General features: G+C 44.4%; 1 protein-coding gene across 2 annotated transcripts in view; it reads right to left on the bottom strand.

The window, feature by feature from the left end:
• LOC140209259 (uncharacterized) overlaps positions 1-26427 on the bottom strand; it is a 96544-nt gene that overhangs the window by 5243 nt on the left and 64874 nt on the right. The window contains exon 4 of one of the 2 annotated variants that reach the window (XM_072277634.1): positions 7503-7556. The exons of the other annotated variant lie outside the window; for it this stretch is intronic. Within the exon in view, the coding sequence (XP_072133735.1) occupies positions 7503-7556 (54 nt within the window). The remainder of the gene's footprint in view (positions 1-7502; positions 7557-26427) is intronic. 2 annotated transcript variants of the gene reach the window in all.

The following is a 26427-nucleotide window of genomic DNA, read 5'->3' as shown; positions in this document are numbered from 1 at the left end:
TTTTGGCCTGAGCTAATGAACACCACCTAACAGTGGCCTGGGCTACTGAACACCAGCCAACAGTGGCCACCATCCAACACCGTTACAGCTGCAAGTATGTCCTCCTCACTAAAACAACAAAACTTTGCCCTTGGCCCTGAGCCATAACAAAAACAAATTTCGCGATTAGTGGAGTGGAAGCCAGCCCTTCCATTTAATGGGGCTTTTATGTTAACGCATTGCACAGGTTAATTAGTTTGGTTGGTAGCCATCTCAGGCGCGTTCACATGGTGATTAGATTACTGGCCTATTGTGCCAGAGGGAGAGCACAGGGTGAAATTCCACCTCAGCAGGCAGAGTGTCTCGCCTCCCTTATCAAGTCAATGCTGCTTTTAAATCTTTGTGTTGCAGGAGCTTCAGTTCTGAGTCATGTGTCTGACCTCTCTTCTATGGACTAAAAACCTCCCCCGCTGGGACCTCAGCATAATAGCCAGGCTGTTGGCCCAAACATGTCCCAGGGAGGGCAGCGCTGCCATCGGTGCTGCTGTCCTTTGAAGAGACATGAGATCAAAGCCCCCAAAGAGCCAGGCAGGGTATGGACAAGAGATCGCAAGCTATTGATTCCACCAAAGAGCCATTGTGCTTTTGCTGGTGCCCTGGTCAATATTTACACAGCCACTCCCTATTTCTCTGCACTGGGTGATGCAAGAGAGACTGCAGATGTTGGAAATCTGGAGAATCACACAAAGGAGCTGGAGGAGCTCGGCAGCAATATGAAACAGGAACAGAGAATGCTGTACACACAGCTAGTCAGACAGCATCTGTGGAAGGAGAAATGGTCAATGTTTACGGTCTTCAACACTGCCAGATATGGGCTAGAGAGAGAGAAGAGAAAGCGAGAAGAGAGAGAGAGAGAGAGAGAGAGAGAGAGAGAGATAAGCTGGTTTTCAGTAGGAGGGAAACTGAGGCACAGACATGCAGATCAGAGGGAATGTCTGTGATAGGATGAATCAAAATGGTGTAATGGAGGGCATTTGTTGTTCTTTTCCATGTCTTCAGGCGCATTGGATGGCAACCTTGCCGTCTCTTTAGCATTCTTTGCCTGTTTTTTTACAAGGCCGAGTTACTAGCTCGACACTCAACCCAGCACGGATGGAAAGCGTGCAAGGAGCCGGCCGGATTCAAACCTGGCACCACTTGCTTCGAAGTCCGCTGCGGATGCCACTATGCCACCGGCCGGCTTATGGAGGGCATTTAACAGCATGTTAAGTTCCTTTTCTTGCAAGATCTCCTCAGTGCTGAAACATTCCCTCTGCACCTTCTCCAATGCAATCGTGCCCTTCCTACAACATGCTGAGCAGAACTGCACACACTGTGGCCTCACCATGACCTTCCTGCTGAAATATTCTGTGCCAAAGCTGATGAGTGTAAGCATTCAGTATGACTTCTTAAACACCTTATCTATCTGTGCTGTTGTCTTTATGGATTCTTGGATGTATACACAAACACCCCTCCATTTCTCAGGGCTCCCGAGGGCCTTACGAGTCATAATATATATTTATTTATGGGCATTCGTTAGTCTCGTGAGACCATGGATTTGTGCCTTGGAAGGTTTCCAGGGCGCAGGCCTGGGCAAGGTTGTATGGAAGCCCGGCAGTTGCCCATGCTGCAAGTCTCCCCTCTCCATGCCACTGATGTTGTCCAAGGGAAGGGCACTAGGGCTGATACAGCTTGGCACCGGTGTTGGCGCAAAGCAATGTGTGGTTAAGTGCCTTGCTCAAGGACACAACACGCTGCCTCAGCTAAGGCTCAAACTAGCGACCTTCAGATCACTAGACTGACGCCCTAAGCCCTTGGTCACGTGCCAGCACCATAATATATATACACTTATTCTTTGTTGGTCCATTTAAAATGCATGATCTTTAGTTTTTTCAGGCATAAATTCCATTTGCCATTTCTCAGCCCTCCTTACCAACAGAAAAAATATGGTCCGGTCCTTAATATCAATAATACCACCCAGTTTTTTTCTATCACCTGCAAGCTTTCTAAGCACACCTCTTACATTCGAGTCCATTAACGTGTATACTGAACAGTAGGAATCCCAGCACTGTAACCTGTGTGGTCAAAAACTTCCTACACAAAAACTACCTTCAACCATCATCATTCCCCGCCCGATCACCGAGCCAGTTACAGATCCAATTTGCCTTGGATCCCATGGGCTTTATCCTTTTAGATCAGCCCTCCCCTCTCTATGGCCCCACTGAAATCCAGATAGACTACATCAACTACACCACCCCCATCAATACATTCAGTCACCCCCTCAAAAATTTCAATCAAATTAATCATACAAAATCTTCCCACAGCAAAATTAGGCCATCCCTGAACGGTTGAGATTGGACCCAAAATATTGACTATCCATTTCCTTTCTTATATGCTGCCTGGCCCAATGAGTTTTTTTTAAAAAGAGATACAGCATAGTAACAGGCTCCTGCAGCCCAGCAAAGCCAATCACATCCATGTGACCAATTAATTTACCTAGCCCATACATTTTTGGAGTGAGGGAGGAAACACACATGGTCACGGGAAGAACGTACAAACTCCTTACAGGCAGTGGTGAAATTGAGCCCAGGTCATTAGTGCTGTAATAGTTAATGCTATACATCCTAGTTCATCCAGCTTTTTGTGTGTTGCTCTAGATTCCAGCATCTGCAGTCTCTTGTGCCTCCCTGCTTAAGGCTGATTTATACTTATGCGTCAACTCGATGCCGTAACTTACGCAAGTGGCTTACGCGTGTTGTGAGCATTTATACTTGTGCATTGGTGTGTCTGCGTCACTCTGCAATTCGCGCACGTTGCGCATGCGCACACACCTGCCCGCGCAAGGCTTCATGGTCATGGTAGTCTTTCTCGGGGTAAACAAGTTTAAAGCGAGCGTCTTTTTTCTTAAAAGCGAAATGTGTCCTCCATAATTTCGGAGGTCTGTAAAGCTTTATGGAAAGCATTGCAGCCAGAGTTCCTTCTCTGCCCTTCAGTCGGCTAATGGGGAGCTATTGCAGCGTAGAAGGAAATGCAATGTTACCAAGTGGACCAATCACAGTTGTTGCGGTCTGCGTTGCTGCGACGCGCAGTTACATTTTGAGAGAAGTGCGCGTCAGGCTACAGCATAGGGATCCGCGTAGGCTCTGCGTAGGGTTCACGGCGACGCCGTACCTACGGCATCACTACAGCATCGTGTTAATGCACAGGTATAAATCAGGCTTTACTCTCAGTCTCTCTAAATGCAGACTAGCAAAACACGTTCTAGATCAGTTGCTCATCCATCCCAAACCACCCTCTGTCTCACTCTTGGACCTCCTCCAGCCCCACATTCACTCACTGACCCATCCACACACCAACTTCACTCACTGACCCCTCCTGTACTACACCCCGACCTCATTCCCTCCCACCTCGCCAACCCTTTTTCTGTCCCTTCCATTACTGTCCACTGACCTGACTGTGGGCTCCGCTTCAAGCCACAAAGGGCTCAACAGCTTCTGCCCCCTCTGTCGTTAGCCCTCCAGACCTTGCCTTGTACAGTGCAGAATGTGGGACATTAAATGGTCCAGCACAGGAACAGGCCCTTCAGCCCACAATATCTGTGCTGACTGTGACGCCTAATTAAACTAACCCCATGTGCCTGTACATGGTTGATATCCCTCCATTCTGTGTATATTCGTCCGTCTGTCTAAGGACCTCTATCATCTTCAGTCCTGGCCGTTACGTTTACAACCATTATTAGGTGCCACTGAAACCTGCAGCTGTGAGTGCCCCATTTGAATATCCATTACTACACAATGCAACAACAGTCCCATGCATCCGTCAGGCCCCACCAGAATTTCTAGACCAACCAGAATGCGACTTAAGACAAAGATCATGTAGCTACAAGCCGCAGAGAATAAGGTGCAAATGAGACTCTAGACCACAACAGGACGGCATCCTATGATGACCATTCAACAGAACCTAGCCTGGAACAGCAGATGGCACATATTGCTGGTAGTTAATACTATTCATATTTCACAGACAGCTGCTGTATCTTGTGCACCATAGGTCCTTTTTGCAGCCTCGTCACAGGTTATTATTGCAACTAATGTTGCAGGTTGCTATCTGAACAAATGCAGATAGTTGTTGTTGCAACTTCCATATATCGCAGGCTGTTAAATGCCCAAATTAAACACTGGTTGATAAGAACCACAGCTTTAACAGATAAGTAGGAATTCCATTAGTTTTTATATCTTGTGACATCAAAACCTATGCTGAAGACAGATATTAATCTATACAATCTAACATGCAAATCTCGCATGCATATGCTTTGTGGGCTGAAGGGCCTGTATTGTGCTGTAGGTTTTCTATCTATGTTTTCTATATGTTGAGTTTGTGTCTATGCGAGTATGTTCAAGTGTAAGTACTCTGTATATGTGTGTTGTGTATATGTTTCCTTGCAAAATGTCCTTCTGCCACTTCACCATTGATAGCTGATCTTCAAACAAATCAGCGTTTGGGGAGAGGTCTGTGTTTTTGCATGTGCACATGTTTCTGAGTGGCCGTGCGTTTGTATGCCTGTTTGTGTATGTGGGATTTACTTGTGAAATGTCCTCCTACCTCTGGATGTTGACAGTTACTATTTCAAACAAATCAATGCTCAGAGATGAGAATGTGTGTGTGTGTGTGTGTGTGTGTGTGTGTGTGTGTTTATATATATCTCCTTGTACAAGTGTGTGTATGTGTACATGAATTGGCACATGTGCATATGTTTGCATGTATAGAGTTAAAAAATACACGTGGACTAAGATGTTAACTGTCCTGTGCTATCACCAGTGGGATCATCAGTTGATCTGCCAACTGTCTTCAGGAGTTTCGGCCCGCTTATGATCAAGACTCCCTCGAGGTGGTGGGCCAGCTGTGCTAAAGCACCACCTCCCACTGGTGAGCTTAAAAACTTGGCATCTTCCTCTATCAGAGTTGTTGGTGACTTCTATCCAACAGATAGTCTGCTCTTCAGGTCTATGCAACTACTGAAGGGTTTGCAAGATATGTATACACTGTCTGACTATCTGCCACTCTGGAAATATTTGGTCCACATCCATGCTGATCCTTTCTCTGCTGCCTCAGCTACAGCCCTGCTGGTTGACTTGATCCTTCTTCTAGTGAAGCCAAGGTCAAATGTATACAATTATGCGCACGTGTGTGTCTGTGTGGGTTTATGTCAGATGCAGTGACAGGAGAGGGGAGAGAGCATGAGGACTGCAATGAAATAGCCTCACTGAGAACAGTCAAGACAGCAGGCAAGAGGCAAAGAAAGCTGAACATACAATACCGAGGGTGTGAGGGAGCAAAAGAAAAGGGTAGAAAGGAGGGACAAGACAGAAAAAGACTGAAAACATGGGAACTGGACAAGGAGACATAGAGAAAAACAAAATATACAGGATGGCAAAGATAAAACGTCAGGAACTGAGGGAATTTAACATTCAAAAGACTTATCAAGAGGCCCAATCTGCTTGAGCATTCACAAGTCACAAAGAAAGTTGAGCAGCTTCAAGAAAATACTGATTAAAACGAAAGATGATATCAAACACTATTCACTCATGCAAAGCTGAAAAATCATGCTCCATCTGGCCAGTTATTGATGTTCAAAGCTGCGAGCATGCCTGGTGAATTTGAGGTCATTAACCCAGAAGTTGCCTTTGTAAGTCTCGGACAGGTTCCACATAGCTCTCCCCCCTCAAGTAGGGTAAATGACGGATCAGTGCACTGGACATCCAGCTCATGAGGTGAGTAACATCAGTAATGAGAAGTGGGAACAGACAAAACTGGAGTGTGTACTTGCAAGCTTGAGGACACAGAGACTGAAAAGCTGACCCTCCGTATCCTTCTATGACTGCGTGACCCACTCAGTTCCTTCAGCACTTTGTTTGTCCTTAATTATCTCACAGTGGAATAGCTGAGACTATGGAACAAAGATGTGAAGTGAAGATGGAAGAAAAGCGATAAAGATACACCATGCTAATGAGAATCAATTGTTTATTCCCAGCCCCGAGAGTTGAGGAAGCTGATTCATTAAGTGAATTTAAAGAGGAAGTAGAATAAATTTTGGAAAGGTCAAGCAGCTGAAGGTTATGGTGAACTGGCATAAAAGAAGTTGAGGCCAGACTAGATGAGCCAAGACCATATTGAATGGTAGGACAGTTGATGCTTTCGGTAAAGAATCTTTGTCCAAATGAAAGGTCTTGATCTGAAACAGGGACTGTCCGATTCCTCCACAGAAGCTGCCTGACCCCTGACCCTCCGAGTTCCTCCAATATCTTGTTTTTCAGTTCCTGGTGGAACTTATTAGCAGGAACTATTGTGAGCCGGCTCCTTTAAACTCTGATAATCTGCTATCCATTGCTCAGAGATCGCTATGGTTCATCATCTGGCTCACCAGCACAATTCCTGCTAAAGGTCATTCTCTTGAAGCAATCACCAATTGTCATTCCCTCTATTTTGAATGGGAATCAATGCAAATTAACTTCAGAGTTAAGATGATTGACGGCATTGTGAAGGACTCCTGGTCATCTCAAAAATGCCTAGAGATATGCTCTGAGCCCAACACCACTCATCAGCGTACAGGAGTATGATAGTTCACTGGTTCAGTGGTGTCGCAACAATAGCCTTGTACTCAACATCAGTAAGACCAATGTATTGATTTGTGGACTTCAGGAAGGGGGAGTTCAGGAAACACACACCAGTACTCATTGAGCAGTTAGCAATGGAAAGGGTGAGCAGTTTCAAGTCCCTGGGTGTCAACATCTCTGAAGATCTCTCCCGGACTCAACATATTGATGCAATCACAAAGGAGGAGCAACAGTGGCTATATTTCATTAAGAGTTTGAGGAGACTGGGTATGTCACCAAAGACCCGCAAACTTCTACAGATGTACCATGGAGAGCATTCTAACTGGTTGCATCACCATCTGATACGTAGGGGGATGCTGCACGGTATTGGAAAAAGCTGCAGAAAGTTGTAAACTCAGCCAGCTCCATCATGGGCACCACGCTCCCCAGCAGTGAGGGCATCTTCAGAAGGAGATGCTTCAAAAAGGTGGCATCCATCGTTACGTTCTCCCATCACCCAGGATGTGCCCTCTTCTCATTGATACCTCAAGGAGGACACACAGGACCATTTCACCCTCAACCTTTCAGCAACAGCTTCTTCCCCTCTGCCATCAGATTTCTGAATGGACAATGAACCCATGTACATATATCACTACTAAATATTTTTTGCTTTCTTTTTAATTACTTATTACCTGCTTATTTAATTTAATTTGTAATATATTTCTTACTATATAGTTTTATTATGTATTGCAATGAATTGCTGCTCAAAACAACTAATTTCACGACATATGCCAGAGACATTGGACCTGAATCTGATTCTGAGAAAACCAGGCCTACAGCAAATCACAGAGATATGAAGAAGGGGCGGTAAGTTCTGACCAGGCACATACTCACTCTGATTTTGATAACTCTTGTTTTGGACCCACAGTTTTTCTTCATTAACATCTTCTATAAAATATAAAATTGCAGGATTTAAGAACAGATTTAAAGAGGATTCCTGCTGGATTGTTTATAGGCAAACAGCCATACTACATCAGTGAATGGCAGACACAGTAGGTAACTCATAATAATGAATAAAGCAGCCTTAAGTACAGTAAGAAAGTCGCTACATCTCTGGCTGTTGCTCTTTAAACTTCCCTTGATATACTGTACAGTACATTCAGGTGTGCTGAGCCTGCCTTCCAAATATATATTTGTGAGTTTTATTTCTACATTCATTTCACCCACTTTCATATAAAAAGTAAAATGAGGGTGAACGAGAGTGAAGTGGCAGTATCTGTGGAGGACATATTTCAATTTTTCTCTTTACTCCATATAGACCTCTCTACCTCCATCAACACCAACTTCACCCCAGATTACTCCAACCCTTTCAAGGGCATATCATTCCCACTCAGCTGCCATTGACCAGTCTTAGTCCCTGTTAGATATTTCCCTCTGAAACCCCCGGCATCATCCAAAATTTTATCCAGGTGTTCAGTGCTGACTACCTACCAGCAAGAATTCCAAATGGCATAAAGTTGTTGAGGACCATTGGGGTATACTATCACAATAGGGCAGTAGACATGCGTACGTGTGTGTGCACGTGCGCATTTATGTCTGCACATGCATGTGTATTTATGTTTGCACAAATAAATGCTTGCAAGTGTCTACTGCATGTGTGAAACATGCATGCAGTGGTGCCCTTGTGAATGCTGACCATTCTTCAAAGGAGCTAGCTTAGGAAACTCAATACATAACTCTTAATAAATCAAAGCTTGCACTTTGTTGTTTCTGCACAAACAACGACATAACTATGTTGACCGCAGGCCAACAGCGATTGTAAGGGTTGTATATACAGGATGTGCATATCTGTGCATTGAGTGTGTATGTGGGCCAGTGTATAAATGTGTGTTTCATGTACATGCACCTGCTTGCAATTGTATGTGCATGCACGTGTATCTGAGTGTGGGGCCGTGTGTGTGTGTGTGTGTGTGTGTGTGTGTGTGTGTGTGTGTGTGTGTGTGTGTGTGTCATTCTCTCTGAGGATTGCGGCATTGACAATAACATCCAGATCCACATTAAACAGGCATCAGCTGCCTTTGGGAGACTTCAACGTAGAGTCTTTCAGAACAGGAGCCTTCGTCCATCCACAAAGGTCACCGTATACCAAGCGGTCTGTGTCACCACCCTCCTTTATAGCTGTGGAGCTTGGGTAACCTACAGCCGTCACATCAAGTCCCTGGAGCGCTTCCACATAAGGTGCCTCCAGCGCATCCTGGGAATTACCTGGCGTGAGCGGGTGCCTCACACTGAAATACTTGTAAGGACCAACTGCAGGAGTATTGAGGCCATGATCACCCAGCGTCAGCTGCAGTGGCTGGGGCACGTGATAAGGATGCCCCCATGTCAGCTACCCCGCAGAGTGTTATACAGCCAGCTACATCATGGTCAATGCTCAGCTGGAGGGCCGAAGAAGCGCTATAAGGATCAGATGAAGAATGCTTTAAGGAAGTGCAAGATCAGACCCGAGGACTTGGAGGACGTTGCTGCTGACCGTACTACTTGGCGACAGCTGTGTAGGGATGGGGTTCGTATTCTGGAGATGGAAAAAACAACCAGAAGAGAGCCAAGAGAAATGCAGCAATGGTTGTGGGTCCAGGATAGGACTATATAGTCATCAAAGATCTTACCGTTAAAGGAGTGGACGTTGACAAGGTCCCACACAGGAGATTAGTGTGCAAACTTAAAGCACACGGTATTGGGGGTAAGGTATTGGTGTGGGTGGAGAGTTGGTTAGCAGACAGGAAGCAAAGAGTGGGAATAAACGGGACCTTTTCAGAATGGCAGGCGGTGACTAGTGGGGTACCGCAAGGCTCAGTGCTGGGATCCCAGTTGTTTACAATATATATTAATGACTTGGATGAGGGAATTAAATGCAGCATCTCCAAGTTTGCGGATGACACGAAGCTGGGCGGCAGTGTTAGCTGTGAGGAGGATGCTAAGAGGATGCAGAGTAACTTGGATAGGTTGGGTGAGTGGGCAAATTCATGGCAGATGCAATTTAATGTGGATAAATGTGAAGTTATCCACTTTGGTGGCAAAAATAGGAAAACAGATTATTATCTGAATGGTGGCCGATTAGGAAAAGGGGAGGTGCAACGAGACCTGGGTGTCATTATACACCAGTCATTGAAAGTGGGCATGCAGGTACAGCAGGCGGTGAAAAAGGCGAATGGTATGCTGGCATTTATAGCGAGAGGATTCGAGTACAGGAGCAGGGAGGTACTACTGCAGTTGTACAAGGCCTTGGTGAGACCACACCTGGAGTATTGTGTGCAGTTTTGGTCCCCTAATCTGAGGAAAGACATCCTTGCCATAGAGGGAGTACAAAGAAGGTTCACCAGATTGATTCCTGGGATGGCAGGACTTTCATATGAAGAAAGACTGGATGAACTGGGCTTGTACTCGTTGGAATTTAGAAGATTGAGGGGGGATCTGATTGAAACGTATAAGATCCTAAAGGGATTGGACAGGCTAGATGCAGGAAGATTGTTCCCGATGTTGGGGAAGTCCAGAACGAGGGGTCACAGTTTGAGGATAGAGGGGAAGCCTTTTAGGACTGAGATTAGGAAAAACTTCTTCACACAGAGAGTGGTGAATCTGTGGAATTCTTTGTCACAGGAAACAGTTGAGGCCAGTTCATTGCCTATATTTAAGAGGGAGTTAGATATGGCCCTTGTGGCTACGGGGGTCAGGGGGTATGGAGGGAAGGCTGGTACAGGGTTCTGAGTTGGATGATCAGCCATGATCATAATAAATGGCGGTGCAGGCTCGAAGGGCCGAATGGCCTACTCCTGCACCTATTTTCTATGTTTTCTATGTTGTCATTGGATTTTGATGGACAACTGAAGAAAAGTGTGTGTGTATGTATATGTATGTCCACATGCATCAGGGTGCGATTGCTAGCATCTCTGTGAGTGTGTCTGTGAGTGTGTGTGTGTGTGTGTGTGTGTGTGTGTGTTGGATCCTACTACCTCTGGGGTCACTACATAACTCCACTGTTTCCTTGCTGTCCTTGTTCCTTCTCTCATTTCCCTCCGCCACGCAATCCTTAGCTCAACATCGTATTCCCTCCTCCTTCACTCGCCTCGCCTGGAACCCCATTCCCTTGTGTTGCCAGGCACTGCTCCAAAAAAAAAATTCTCTATATTACCATTTAATTATTTAATTTATTAATTAAAAACTATGCTGCAACTGAAAGACAAGAACGTTTCTAAATGAGAGGCTCCAACACCCATCCACTAGCCATCAACAATGGTTCCACAGCACTAGACAGAAAGGGGAAGAGTTCTGCATGAATTTATCAATTAACTATCACTGGTAAGGAGATTATCTGGTTGTTATCACTTTGCTCTTTGTGGTAGATTATCGTGTGCAAGTTCTGACATTTCAAACGCACTTTATTTTCTGTGGTACCGGGGAACGTTGTGGGTTATAGAAATTTATTCCAGTCTCATGCCTCTTAACAACATCTTGCATTTATGTTCGTTCATATGTTCTGTGCCATTTCATATGACGTGGGTGATCGTGGTCTTTCGATGACCATCATTGTTCTTAGCAAATTTGTCTACAGAAGTGCAGAAGTGGTTTGCCATTGCCTTCTTCTTGGGCCGTGTCTTCACAAGACAGGTGACCACAGCCATTATCAGTACTCTTCAGAGATCGTCTGCCTCATGTCAGTGGTCACATAACCAGGACTTGTGAAATGCGCCAGCCGCTCTTATGACCACATGCGGCTTCACACGACCCTGATCGTGGGGCGGGGGGGGACGTTTAGCAGGTACTACACCTTACCCAAGGGTGTCCTACAGGCTAGCAGAGGGAAGGACGGCCTTACACCTCCTTTGGTGGAGAAGTATCTCCACTCTGCCACCCACATTTATGTAGCACCTTTAAAAGACTCAGACACTTCAAAGAGGGCATGTGCCAAGCAAAACTTGATTCTGAGCAACATGTGGTGATATGAGGGTGAATGATTAATGTGTAGCAGAGACTAAGTTTTAACAAGGGTTTTAAAGGAGAAAAAAAAGAGGGGTGAAGGAGTTGGGGGAGAATTCCAAAACTTCCGCATTTGCTGATGAGGACTGATGCAATAGTGGGGTAAGATCAGGGATGAGGGTTAGATGTTGAAGTTTAGTAATGGTGTAAAGACACAAGAGATGTCAAATGCTGGAACTGAGAGCAAAAAAAAAACAAACTGCTGGTGGAATTCAATGGGTCAGGTAGTATCTGTGGAGGAATATGGGAAGTGATAGGTGGATCCAAGTTATGAGAGGTTGATTGGAATATGGAATCAGGTGGAGGAAGGAAAGTTGGAAATAGGAACAGAAACAGGAACTGACTGCTGAACACAACTAATGGCTGCTGATGGTGGAACTGGATGAGAAAGGAAGGTGGAGCATAGAACAAAGAGTGATAGTGGAGGCTTGTGTTCTTATTTGTAGGGATTAGTGCTGGGTGATGTGATGGACAATGAAAAAGTTGTCTAAGGTTACAAAGGAATGACAGAAGGAAGCTAACTTGGACAAGTGGAGCGTGATGCATCGTGGGAAGTTAAATTAAGGCAATGACGAACAGGATCCTGGGGAATGTTGTGGAATAGAGACCAAGGGGGCACAAGCACGTAGTTCCCTGAAAGTGGTGACCTAGGCAGATAAGGTAACAAATGTGGCATGTGGCACACCTGTGAACAAGAATGGTACTGAGAACAAGAATTAGGACCTCATGTCACAGGAGTGACTTTGGTAGGACAGCACCTAGAATAGTGTCTGCAGTTCCTGTCACTCTACTATAGGAAGAGTGTGAATAAGCAAGAGGGTGAAGAAATGAATCACAACAATGTTTACTTGGAGTGGAAGGCTTGAGCTATGAAGGGAGATTGAACAGGATGGGACTGTCTTCTCTGGATTAAAGGGAATTGAGGAGTAACTTAGAGAGTTTAAAAAAATCATCAGAGGCATGATTGATCGCAATATTTTTCCCAAGATCAAGGAGTATAAAATGGGGGGGGGGGATATAGGCTTAAGATAAGAGGGGAAAGACAGGGGATCTGAAGACAAACAAGAGAAAATCAGCAAATGCTGGAAATCTGAGCCATCCTGCCAAAGGGTTTCAGCCTGAAATGCCAACTGTACTCTTTTCCTTAGATTCTACCTGTCCTGCTGAATTCCTCCAGCATTATGTATGTGTTGAAGGGGAGCTGAAGGGCGAGTTTTTGAACAGAGAAGTTGGTGGGTATGCAAAATGATCTGCAGAGGAGATGGTAGAGTGGGTACAATTGCACTGTATAAAAAACATTCAGACATATACATGGATAAGAAATGTTTAGGGGATATTAGACAAGTGCTTGTTCCTTCCATGTACACATTTCCCAGCTAGGGTAAATACTTCAAACACCTGTCCAAATAACTTCTTTGTAGTTTTATATTCTAATAAGATCTCTCTGCAACTTTCTAGGGCAGGGCCCCCAACTGTTCTCATGCCATGGACCCCTACCATTAAACAAGAGGTCTGGGGGGTCTGTTCTAGGAAATATAAGGATCAGAATTTGAGCCAACTCAATCTCACAGGAATCTGACTAATGGAGCTTTGCCTTGCTCTGCCCAAGTATCTTTCTCCTTCCTACATTGGGAGACAGCAGTGGAAAGGTTAGTGCTGCTAAAGGCATGACTGTAGCGAGTCAGGTTTAAGCCAGACCCCCACTACTGTCGATATGAAGCCTTGACACCCTTCCTGTCACTACCTTTTGGTGTGCTTGCCCCAGTGACAGTGGCTGACAGAAATGGAACTCATTTAGGATTATGGTAACCAAGTGTGCTTAATGGTCAGTGCAGACTCGATGGGCCAAAGGGCCTGTTTTCACGCTGTATCTACAATGCATATTGCCCTGGAAAAGAACATTGAGCTAAGGCCTGGGAGGAGGCCACGGGGGTCTTCAATTAGGTAGAGTTTGGTCTTTTTTTTATGCTATACAGGCAAGACCCAAAGAGAAGACTGCTTGCCCTATTTGTCTTCAGGCAGGCTGTCAAACACAGACAGTCCATGGATATCAATCCCCTACTTAATTACAATCCAGTCTAAAAAAGGAGTGGTGGGTGGGAAAACTTACAATGGCAGAGTCCAATTACACGAATTATAAGACAATCATTAATTTAATGACTTGTCAACTGGAGTCTCAGTCAATTGGATCTGACAGGGTTACAGATCCCTCTCGCCTTGAACTAGTTAACAGCTGCTTCCAACAACTGGGAGAACAATGGGGGAGATTCAACAGATCACAGCCATAGTGGAGGGGAGGGGAGGAGAGGGGAACAGAAGACAGTTGTGGCTAAGGTGATGGGGTGCTCGTCTATGTGTGATGTACAGTCACTTAGACGCCTCAATAATCTGCATGGTTGGGTGATCAGGGGATGGGGGGGTTGGATTTGGTACAGTTTATCTGAGGCCATCTGAACTTCAATTGAGACATCTGCTCTCAAGTTGCTTGCTTCTTCCTTCTTAATGTTTTCCCTCTGTCTAATCACCAGTGGAGAACCAAACACTTCAATTATAATCTCTCTAATCTGTGGCTAAACACAAAACCCACTGCAAGCAAGCAGTCTCCATACAGGACACAGGCAGAGGTAGCCATACAATCTGGTTCTGCCTCGCAGCATCCTCCCTGAGACAAACCCAGACAAAGGGGACACAGACTCTTAAGACTTGTAAATACCTTACAAATCCCTGGTACAGCAGCTTAGGTTTGGCAGGCTGATTAAGTACTCATTTGTGGCACAGTGTGTTGCAGCCATGTTCAGGAGATTCAAGGTCATGGGTCAGGGCCTAGCTTGGAGACAACTTAAAAACTGCTGCTGGTATTTCAATGCAGTGTTAAGAGAGTTTTGCATTGAGGGAAGTCGAATATTGAAGAAAAATAGAAGTCTTGGATGAAAATTTTAGTTTTGGACATAAAAGACACAATGACATAATTTTAGTCCTGGAAACTGCTTAACCCTTGATCAACATCTATTAAATGTTAGCAGCAAACAATCTGCTGGAGGAACTCAGTGGGTCGAGCAGCATCTGTGGTGGGGGGGATGGGGGTGGAAGGAAATGTCAATGTGCTGGATCAAAACTCTGCATCGGTTTTGAGAGTGGACAAGGGGAATGGTCAGTATAAAGAGGAGAGGGGAAGTGATGAGGCATTGGGTAAATTAGAGGACTGAGGAGGGGTGAAGGAAGACAGGCAGTTCGAGCCAAGTAGGGAGAGGAAGAGGTAGGACTAGGAGAGAGAAAGAGACAGGTGAGTAATAGACAGATGCAGGAAAAAAAGGACTGAAGGAGGCGGGGGGGGGGTGGAGAGAGGAGGAAGGTATATCATTAAGAACAGCAAAGCCACCAGGGCTAGAATCTGATAAGTAAAGGAGGTCATAATGTCTATTAAGCATTTCCCTGATCATTACCACATTGTTGTATTCGGGAGCTTGCTGTGCACAACTCAGCCACCACATTTCCCAAGTCACTGCGGTGGCTCGCAAATCAGAACTGGACCTTATGATCTGGAATTATCTAGTTCTAAGCTGGAACCCACTGCCCAGCTGGGGTGGTGAAATCGGAATCAATTAGTGCCTTCGCAGAATTGTACAATGCAAAGGCAGGCCCTTCAGCCTCCAATTCCATGTCAACCTTTCTGCTCATCTACAGTAGTCCCATTTGCCTGTATTCCGACCATATCCTCTATGCCTTGCCTATTAAGTATCTGTACATTTTCTTGTCTTCTGCACGTTGGTTGTTTGTCCTCCCTGTTGGGTGCAGTCTTTCGTCGATTCTATTATGGATCTAGGATTTACTGAGCATGCCCGCAAGGAAACATATCTCAGGGTTGTATATGGTGACATCTGAATCTGAATTGAAATATATGTATACATTTACTTTGAACTTTGATGTTTAACACATTAGGGACACAGACTGAATGTAATAGGTGGAAGGAGTAGTAGGACGTTGAGGAAATCTCTTTCCCCCAAACGGTGATGAAGGTTGTCGAGCTTGCAGACAATGAGGGCTTGGAAGTCATGGTGGAGAGACAAGTATTCAGAACACTTAAAAAGTATCCAATAATCATTGATGTACAGTAACCAAGCAGGTAACTGGACTAGCTTGGATGGGAAATCTTTACCGGATGGGCTGAAGGGTCTGTTTCCATGCTGTATAACCATGACTTTATGGCTCTATAAAGTAGGTTAAGCCCTTATCAAACAGGATGGACAAGTTGGGCCGAGTGGTCTCCTTCAGCCTGTCAGTTTCTATGAAGAGAGAAGGACACAAAGAAAAGGAAGGAGAAGTGGTTGAGAGGAACTAGGTTGCTGAAGCATCTAGTCCTTAGAGGTGGGTCCTAATGAAACAGCAATTGGCAGTAGCACTTTGATGGACAGATACAACTCCAAAGCCCACCCCCAACAAGTTGTCAAAACAAGGACTCATCCAAACAAACCCGGACCTAGACTCTTGAGAACTGAGCCCTTAATCTGCAGACTGTAGGAGGATGAAAACAACATCTGTTTATGCCAATCATTAAATAGTCAGAGGACTCTTGAGCTGGACCAGGCCATAACAATGGGACCATATGTCAGCACACAACTACATGCCTGTAATAAAGCTTAAGCCAATGAAAAAGAACAACAGGTTCTTCAGAGGAATGTGGCCTTGATATTACTTTGTCAAGACCCAAATCAGCTCTAATTTTGTGGGATGTTTGATAAACAGACACATACACAGTTATATATACGATATGTACACACAAAAATAAATATATACATAAACACACAGAGACACATACTTTTATATATACACACCCAGAAATACAGAGAGATACACATATGCATACATACACATACACACACACACACACACTTACTCATTCTCTTTCACCCACACAGAGAAATATATGTACACAGATGCATACCCACACAAATTACACAGAAACACGTTCTCTCTCTCTCTCTCACACACACACACACACACACACACATATACACACACACACACACACAGAGTAGATATTGCTCAGAATGGTGGTGAAAGAAAGAGAAAAGAGAGAAAGAATGCAAATAAAGAATTGTGGCTTGGGAGGTGTTACCCCTGCTTTTGCCGTTCTTGTCATTCTAGCAGGTAGAGATCACGGATATAGAAGGTGCTGTCGAAGGTCTCATAGTCAAAGAGCACTACAGCACAGAAGCAGACTCTTTGGCCTATCTGGTCCATTATTCTGTGTAGTCCCATCGACTCGCACACGGGCCATAACCATCGACGCCCCTCCATTCATAAACTTATCCAACCTTCTGTTAGTTGTTGCAGTTGAGCTCAGATCCAACACTTCTGCTGTCAGCTTACTGCACATTTGCATCGCCCTCTATGTGAAGAAGTTACCCTTAAATATTTTACCTTTCACACTTACCACATGACCTCTAATTCTAATCTCACCCAATCGCAGTAGAGGAAGCCTGTTTGCATTTACCCTATCTACACCCCTCATAATTTTGTATACCTCTATAAAATCTCCACTTATTCTCCTATGCTCCAGAGAATAAAGTCCTAACCTATTCAAACTTTCCCTATAATTCAGGTCCTCAAGTCCCAGCATCCTTGTAAATTTTCTCTGTACTCTTTCAATTTTATTGATATCTTTCCTGTAGGTAGGTGAAAGAACGGCACACAATACTCCAAATTTTGCTTCATGAATGTCTTCTACAACAACATTACTTCCCGACTCCGTACTCAATACTTCCATTTACAAAGGCCAATATGCCAAATTATGCTCCCTTTATGACCCTATCTTCCTGTGACACCCCTTTCAAGGAATTAAGGATCTGTATCCCCTGATCCCTCTGTTCTTCTGCACCCCTCGGTGCCTTACCACTCACCATGCAAGTCCTCCCAAAGTGGAACATTTCACATTTGTCTGCATTAAATTCTATCTGCCATTTTTCAGCCTATTTTTCCAGCTGATATAAATCCTGCTACAAACTTTGATAACATTTCTTGCTGTTCACTGCAGCCCCAATCTTGGTGTCCTCCACAAATTTGCTGATCTAGTTTACTACATTGTCATCCAAATTATTAATACAGATGACGAACAGCAATGAACCCAGCACCAATCCCTGTGGCACTCTAGTAGTTACAGGCCTCCAGTCAGAGAAGTAACAATTGAATACCACTCTCCGGTTTCTCTCACTAAGTCAATGTTGAATCCAATTTACTACTTCATCCTGAATGCTAAGTGACTGAATCTTCTAGACCAGCCTCACATGCGGGACTTTGTCAAAGGTCTTGCTAAAGTCCTTGAGGGTGGTGGGGTGGAGTTATGTCTCTACCGAAGAAGGTATATGGTGCTCCTTCCTTCCACTAGCCTGCAGGTCACCCTTGGCTAAGGTGTAGCATTCACTTAGCCCCTCAATCAGGGTCACATGAAGCTATGGGAGCAGGTGGTGAGTGGTCACATGAGTAGCTGGTGCATATCAAAAGTCCTGCCAGGCAGCCAATCACTGAAGAGTATTGATAATGGATGGGGGTCACCTCTCTTGTAAATACACTGCCCAGAGGGAAACAATGGCAAACCACTTCCGTAAAAAATTTGCCAAGAACAATCACGGTCATGGAAAGACCATGATCACCTACGTCATACTACATGGCACATAATGAATGAACAAAAGTCCATGTAGACAACATCCACTGCCCCTTTCTCCGTTAGCTTTACTGGTAAGCTCCTTGAAAACTCAGTAGGATTGGTTAGGCATGACCTACCATGCATAAAGCCATGTGGAATATCCCAAATCAGGCCTTGTCTATCCAAATACAATCACAATTTCTGCACTTCAAGGTCTGAGGGAATACCTTGTCAGGCCGTGGGAACTCATTCACCCTATGTTTACCCCAGTTCAGTTTCTGGTCAATGGTAACCTCTCTAACAGTGGTAGTGGGAGAATCAGCAATTGTAATACCATTGAATATCAGAGAGTGATAGCTGGGTTTTCTCTTATCACCACTGCCCGGCACTAGTGTGGCCCAAATATTGCTTATCACATACTAGCCCAGGCCTGGGTTTTGTCCAGGACCTGCTGCACTTGGGTGTGGACTGCTCATTACCAGAGGCCATGAATGATGCTGAACATGGTGCAATTATCAGTGTACTTCCTTCTGACTGAAGGAAGTTCATTCGTGAAGCAGCTTCAGGTACTGAAGCCCAGGACAATGTCCAGAGGAGCTCTGTGAAGTGATGTTTTGAATGAAATCAGCAAGTAATCCTCCACATTCTTCAATGATTCACCACCCTCAGAGTGAAGACATCCCTCTCCTCTTGATCCTAAACAGCCCACCCCCTACTTTGAAACTGTACATCTAATCCTGCATTCCTCAGCCATCCTTCCTGCATCCAGCCTGACGAGTACTTAAAATATTTTATAAACTTTAATGTGGTCAGCTGTCATTCTTCCGAAGTTATAGTTGCTGTCTATTCTCATAGTGCAAACCCACTCTTCCCAGAAACAATCCCTTGCTAGTGAGTGCACCCTTTCTGAGGTACAAGCTGTAAAATGATGTACACAATACTCTGGGTATGGTCTCACCAGGGCCCTGCATCTTTATAGCTCCTCCTCATGATACCACAGGGTTCCATTCCTAGGAGCTTTGAAATATTGCAGAACATTGGTAGCTCAGGTTGGCTGTTTGGAAGTTTGGTTAATTGCTGAGCTTGGCAAAATACTTGTAGACATTTTGACTCCTTTCGAGAAGCCGTCATCAGTGCACAGTTGAAGGTGTTGTCTCCTCAGAATACTGGCTTCTATACTCCTCTAGGGTCCGAATGGATGATCTAGTTGGCTGATTCAAAACACTTGCAAAGAGTTTAGCAGTAGAAGATTCTGATTGGCGAGCTTCACTGCCACAGCGATTCATTGATTGTTGACATTATTATATCCCTTTTCTCCAGGAAGGGTTCAGATACCGGATCAACATTGATGTATTTCCCGATGGATCCAAGAACAAGACAAGGTCAAGAATTTCTCCGAGTGTGATTCTCTACAGAAGAATCCATCACCAACACATCAACGTAGATCCGGTAAATGAACCCTTACAGAGAAAAGAGAAACAACGTCAACAATCCAGAAGGCATAGGAATAGAATGATGCTATTTGGCCCATTGAATCTGCTCTGCCATTTAATCATGGCTGATCCATTCTTGCCCCTCAGTCCCACTTCCCGGCCTTTTCCTCGATAAGACAAAGTTTTTCCATACAAAGCTTTGAACATTTTTATAATGAATTGCCAGTAATCTTGGGATCTGGACAAACACTTCCAAAGGGCCTCCTCGAACTTAGCCAATCAGAATCTTCCACTGCTAAACCGTTTACAGCGTTTTGAATCAGCCAACCAGATCACGACATCTATCAATATCCACTTGGACCCCGGAGGAGTATACAAACCGGCATTCTGAGGAGACAACACCTCAACTGCGCAGTGATGACGGCTTCTCGATTGTAGCCAAAATGTCTGCCAACATTGGCCAAGCTCGGTGATTAACCAAACCTCCAAAATTCTTAGAGCTGTTCCTAACGCAAGTGGTTCACAAGTTGGAAATGCAGACATCCAGCAATATATTATTTTAAAAAAAACATAGGTCAACCAAGGGCAATGTGTAGTTAAGTCAGGGTTTTTAACTCAGCCATTCAGATATTGGTTCAATCTGAGTTCTCGCATGACAGAACATACCCCATGGCTCTCAGCAGCCAGGAAATCCTGTCTCCCAAATGCTCATTAGTATGTATGCATCTAATTAAGTCAACCGCTCATAAACTGGGGGGGGGGGGGGACCCTTTACTCCTGTTCTCAGATCCACTCCTCTCAAAGGCTAACATACCATTTGCTAAAGGTCAACTGATGTCTCTACAGTCAAGTTGGCATGGGGAAAGGGTAACTTTGTCATAAACCAGTGAACATCAGACTCATGCTGTACATGCCTTCAGGCATTGCACTATGCTGGACTTTCCCTTTGTATAGTCTCTATGTTGCCCAGGCTTCAGGCAGTTGGACCTGTTCTCCTGTGAATTAATTCAGGGTTATGCGAGGACAGGTTAGCACCACATCAGCTCAGATTGGCCCAGTGGGGTTACCAGGCTCACCGGCGCAATCCCCTTTGCCCAAAGATTAAGCTCCTCACAAGTGAAGGGGCTCATTCTGAATTCACTCATTCCCCTTCACTTGCGACCCCTTTAGCAGTCCGAGATGACAGATCCTTCATTAGAATCAGGGAAAGTCAACATGACAATCACTGTTGGCTGTGGGTCTTGAGGTAAGGTGAGGTGAAGAAGTTCTTCATTGTTTCCACTGTCTGGACAGAAGCTCAGCAGGCCTATCAGTTCAGAGCAGCTCAGCCTCGGAATTTGTTATCTGGGCCCTGAACCGAAATTTGCTTTGATTTTGGCTTTATTTTTTATTTTATTTTATTTAGAGCTTCAGCGCAGTGTGGGCCCTTCAAACCACACTGGCCCAGCAAACCCCCAACAACCCCAAATTAACCCTATTCTAGTCACAGGACAATTTATAATGATCAGTTAGCACATTTGGTACTTCTTTGGACTGTGGGAGGACTCCAGAGTACCCAGGGAAAACCCCCACATTCCATGGGGTGGACGTACAGAGACTCCTTACAGAAGGTGTCGGAATTGAACTCTGAACTCCGTCGCCCCAGGCTGTAATAGCGTCGCGCTAACCGCTAAGCTGCCGTGGCAGTTTTATGCCCATCCGGATTGTGTCAGGGGAGGCACTCGGAGCTGTATGGATGAGCTACTGCAGTGCATTTGATAAACGGCGCACACTGCTTCATTGTTTACTAGTGGAGGACGGGATGAAAGATTAGGATGGTGGAAGACGGCCAACCAAGTGGGCTTCTTTGTCTTGGATGGCATTGAGCTTCTGGAAATGAATTCATCCCAATGAATGGAGGAATTCCAACCTATTCCTGGCTTATGCCTTGCAGAAAATTAGAAGAATTAGGAAATCATAATGTAGGATTCTTGCTGGGGATCCCTGGTCTCCAATGAGATCTTTTAGCTACTGTATTGATATAGCTAGACAGTTAAGGCATCCCAATGCGTGTCAATGGAAATGGTTGGACCTCTTCTAGATGCAAAGCATCACTTGTGTGCTATTCAGCAATACACTGAACTTTGCTGCCCAAGTATTGCTGCAGAAATAGGCCTTTGTCCCCTCATCCCTGCTCTCCCATTCAATGAGGGTCTTTAACTTCAATATCATGTCACTGCATTACACCCATATCCCCTTAATATCAGAAAATCTACCTACATCTACAAGGTTTAAAAGACATTTAGACAAGTGTACATGGATAGAAAAAGTGTGGAGGTATATGGACCAAATGTAGGCTTTGGCCCTACTCTGGGGTTTGGATCGAAGGAGTCACTTTGGTTTGGAATGTGTTGCTTACTTCTATTGCTTGCACGATTTGTGTTTTATTTCCCTTTCTCTGTGCATGGGGGTGCACTGGACTTCGTTTTTTTTAAATTGGGTTCTTTTAGGTTCCTTGCTTTGGGACTGCCTGTAAGCAAACAAATCTCAAGGTTGTATAGTTTATACACTATTTGATAATAAACTCTGAGACTTGAATTTGAAACTTTGAAATGTGGGTAAATGGTTGCCATGGGTAAATTGGGTCAAAAAGTCTGTTTCAGTGCTGTAGAACTCTATGACTCTGTCTTGACTATAGACAATGGCAGGAATCCACAGCTTTCTTGGGTGAAGAACGCCAAAGACTCACTGCTGCCTGGGTGAAGGAATTCCATGCCATGAATGGCCAATCCTTCTTTGAGACTGTGATCTGTTCGAGTCACTGCTGACAGGGGTAACATCCCTGCGAAGTCAAGGGTGACGTTGCACAAGCTATGGACAGATCTCTTTGCCTTCAGCTTCCAATGTCACCTTACTGCTGCTCCCACCATAGAGGGGTAGTACACGCAGCTGCTGCCTCACAAGATCAGCACACACTTGGAACCTCCTTCCATCTCTGTGACTCTACAACATTACTGCAACTTGTCTTGGTAAACATCCAGAGTTTCTACTTCCTGTTGACACAGAACCAAGTATCACAGGCAGTCCTGTGATACTTTAGTTTATTTGTTAGTTCTTATTTTTTTCAAATGCAAGCAATCGCAATGGACTTTGTCAATATTCACCTGGTGCTATTTACCACAGGGGTTTTAACGGAAGCCTAGATATACTTAAATTGTATATGAAAGCAGGCACACACAAACAAGCATCGGTGTCCAGCATATCAAAGGCATCTGTCTCAAACACTCCAGTGAATTCTAACATTCAGTCATCCATTGAAAATAAATTGCAAACATTTACTCTGGTCATTTGAGCATTCCAGAATACAGCGTTTCTAATGGAATGATCTGATCCACTACCCAGATTGGACAGTGAGGTAAAAGGCAACATTGGAAGGCAGAACTGAGGACCTACCATTCAACTCCTCTCCCTCCCCCCTGACCCTCTGTCTCTCTGGTCTAGTATGAAGAATGCAGAGTTAGGAAAGAAACTGCCAGCCAGTTAAGCAAATACACCCAACCTTCAAAATGTTTAACAAACCTTGCATGGCAACGAAATGGTTGGAATGAAATGCCAGCTCTCCCCGGTCAGAAGGTGCTCCACTGCATCCATTCTCAAATAATGGCTGATAAATAATAATCTCATAAACCTTTCTGCCTTGCACTTCCCCCTTGGTTTGTGGCTAAGCTTCTGGTTACCTGCCCCAATAATGGTTGACCGTGAAGGTTATTTTGATGGAATTCCAGTGAAAAACCTTGGGGCATCCAAAGACACAAGAAAAGGAAGCAAAATAATGTCACTGACCCCTGACTCTGCTTTCTACCATTCAATAAGTTCACACTGCAATCATGCCCCACACACATTCCCACCCAGTCACCAAATCCCTCACAAATTTATCAAGCCTTTAGCACTCATCATCTCGGCAGTGGGCAGAATAAAGTGGGGGAGTTTCATGTAATCGTAAAGTCAGCAGGCTAAAGGGCCCATCCTGTGTGTTAGATTCATGGATTCATAGAGCTATGGAGCTCTTCTGTCCATCCATGCCAACCAAAATGGCGATATGTGCTAATCCAATTTCCCTATGTTTGACCCATATCCCTCCAAACTTTTCTTATCCATGTACCAATCTAAATGTTTTTTAAACACTGTAATTGTACCCACCTTTACCACCTCCTCTAGCAGCACATTCCGTATACCCTCCAGTTTCTACATCAAAAATTAGTCCCTCAGATCCCCAACAGCTCTTCTCATCTCACCTTAAACCTATGCCCTCTAATTTTAGACTCCTCTTATTCCAAATGCCCCTTTTGAATAAAGGAACAACATTAGCTATCTGGAGAGACATGTTAATACTCAAGCATTGGAACTAATTCCTTGCATTTCACTAACCTCTTCCATTTTTAAATCAATCCTTCACAAGTCTCTCCCATTGACCCTATGTCCGGTTTTACTTCTGTAAAGCACCCTGGAATATTTCCCACGTTAAAACTTATTATGTAAAAAGTTTGTTCCCAAGGTGCACTTGTCTTCATAATGTCCACTAAACTATTCAGCTGTGACATATCTTGCTCTCTTTGTCATATCTGGCGAGTGCATTCAAGAGCTATACAACACTGCAGTGAAGCAGAAATCTGTCACTGATTGTGGGAGCAATTTAACGTGGTGACTTACTTTATTGGACCTGGAAGGGAAATCTATTCTGCTGAGTAGTAAAGTATTAAACCCGCTTATAAAAATCGGATTTCTAACTTCATTACCCCCGAGACAATTCTTCACCTAAGATCACCTTCCAAAGGTGACTGTCAGCAAAATATTGAAGATTGGATCGGGTATTAGTTTTCCTCTTGTGCAGTCACAGATTAAACCGGTGGCAATATTAGGAGTTTTCAGCAGATCTATCTTATCTTTCAGCTGTAGGAAACTGGAGTGCATTATCACACCCTATGTAGGATTTGAGTGAAACTGCGTAACAGCTGAGACTTTCAGTGTGCAAAGGTTCAGTCTTTTACCAGTGGTTCTCCATGAGGGAGCCCATGTTTGATGGGATACAAGCCATAGAGTCATATAGCACAGAAAAAGGCCCTTCGGCACAACCAGTCCATGCAGACCAACATGTCCTACAAATCCTACAAAAGGTAGTGAATTCAGCCCTGTACATCATGGGTAAAACCCTCCCAACCATTCAGCACATCTACATGAAACGTTGTTGTAAAAAAAAAGCAGCATCTATCGTGAAAGATTTCACCACCCAGGCCATGCACTTTTCTCACTGCTGCCATCAGGTAGAAGGTACAAGTGCCTCAGGACTCACATCACCAGGTTCAAGCACAGTTACTACCCCTCAACCATCAGGCTCTTGACCAAACGAGGATAACTACACTCATTCCATTTTGGTGTTTCCACAACCAGTTATTTCACTTTAAGGACTCTTCATCTCAGTGACCATAAGTTCATTAGTTTCAAGTTAGTTATGGATAAGGATAGGTCTGGTCTTCGAGTTGAGGTTCTAAATTGGAGAAGGGCCAATTTTGTGGAAATGAGAAAGGATCTAGGAAGAGTGGATTGGGATAAGTTGTTTTCTGGCAAGGATCTGTTCAGTAAGTGGAAGGCCTTCAAAGGCAAAATTTTAAGAGTGCAGAGTTTACATGTTCCTGCCAAGATTAAAGGCAAAGTTAACAGGCATAGGGAACCTTGGTTTTCAAGGGATATTGGCGATCTGGTTAAGAAAAAGAGAGAGGTGTATAGCAGGTATAGACAACAAAGAACAAATGAGGTACTTGAAGAGTATAGAAAATGGAAGAAAATACTAAAGAAGGAAATCAAGAAGGCAAAAAGACATGAGGTTGCTTTGGCAGATTATGTGAAGGTAAACCCAAAGGGTTTCTACAAATATATTAAGAGTAAAAGGATAGTAAGGGACAAAATTGGTCCCCTAGAAGATCAGAGTGGTGGTTTGTGTGTGGAGCCTCACGAGATGGGGGAGATCTTAAACAGTCTTTTTGCATCAGTATTTACTCAGGAAACTGGCATAGCATATATGGAAGGAAGGAAACACAGCAGTAGTGTCATAGAAAATATAGACATTAAAGAGGAGGAGATGCTTGCTGCCTTACAGCGAATAAAGGTAGATAAATCTCCTGGGCCTGACATGATATTTCCTCAGACCCTGAGAGAGACTAGTGTAGAAATTGCGGGGGCCCTGGCAGAAATATTTAAAATGTCCTTAGCCACGGGTGCAGTGCCGGAGGATTGGAGGATAGCTCGTGTTGTTCCGTTGTTTAAAGAAAGCTCCAAAAGTAAACCAGGTAATTACAGGCCGGTGAGCCTGACATCAGTAGTAGGTAAATTATTGGAAGGTGTTCTGAAAGATCAGATATACAAGTATTTGGACAGCCAAGGGCCAATTAAGGATAGTCAGCATGGCTTTGTGCGTGGCAGATCGTGTTTAACGAATCTTGTAGAGCTTTTCGAGGAGGTTACCAAGAAAGTAGATGAAGGAAAGACTGTGGATGTTGTCTACATGGACTTTAGTAAGGCCCTTGACAAGGTCCCACATGGGAGGTTAGTTCAGAAGGTTCAGACACTAGGTATCCATGGAGAGGTTGTAAACTAGATTCAAAATTAGCTGTGTGGGTGTGGTAAACCATGTATATATGTTGTAACTCAGTTACCTGTCTGGACACACCCC

This window comes from Mobula birostris, chromosome 2 (assembly GCF_030028105.1).
Source record: "Mobula birostris isolate sMobBir1 chromosome 2, sMobBir1.hap1, whole genome shotgun sequence".
Lineage (NCBI taxonomy): Eukaryota > Metazoa > Chordata > Chondrichthyes > Myliobatiformes > Myliobatidae > Mobula > Mobula birostris.
Note: the sequence above shows the minus strand (reverse complement) of the source record. Positions and strands in the feature narration are given on the sequence as shown.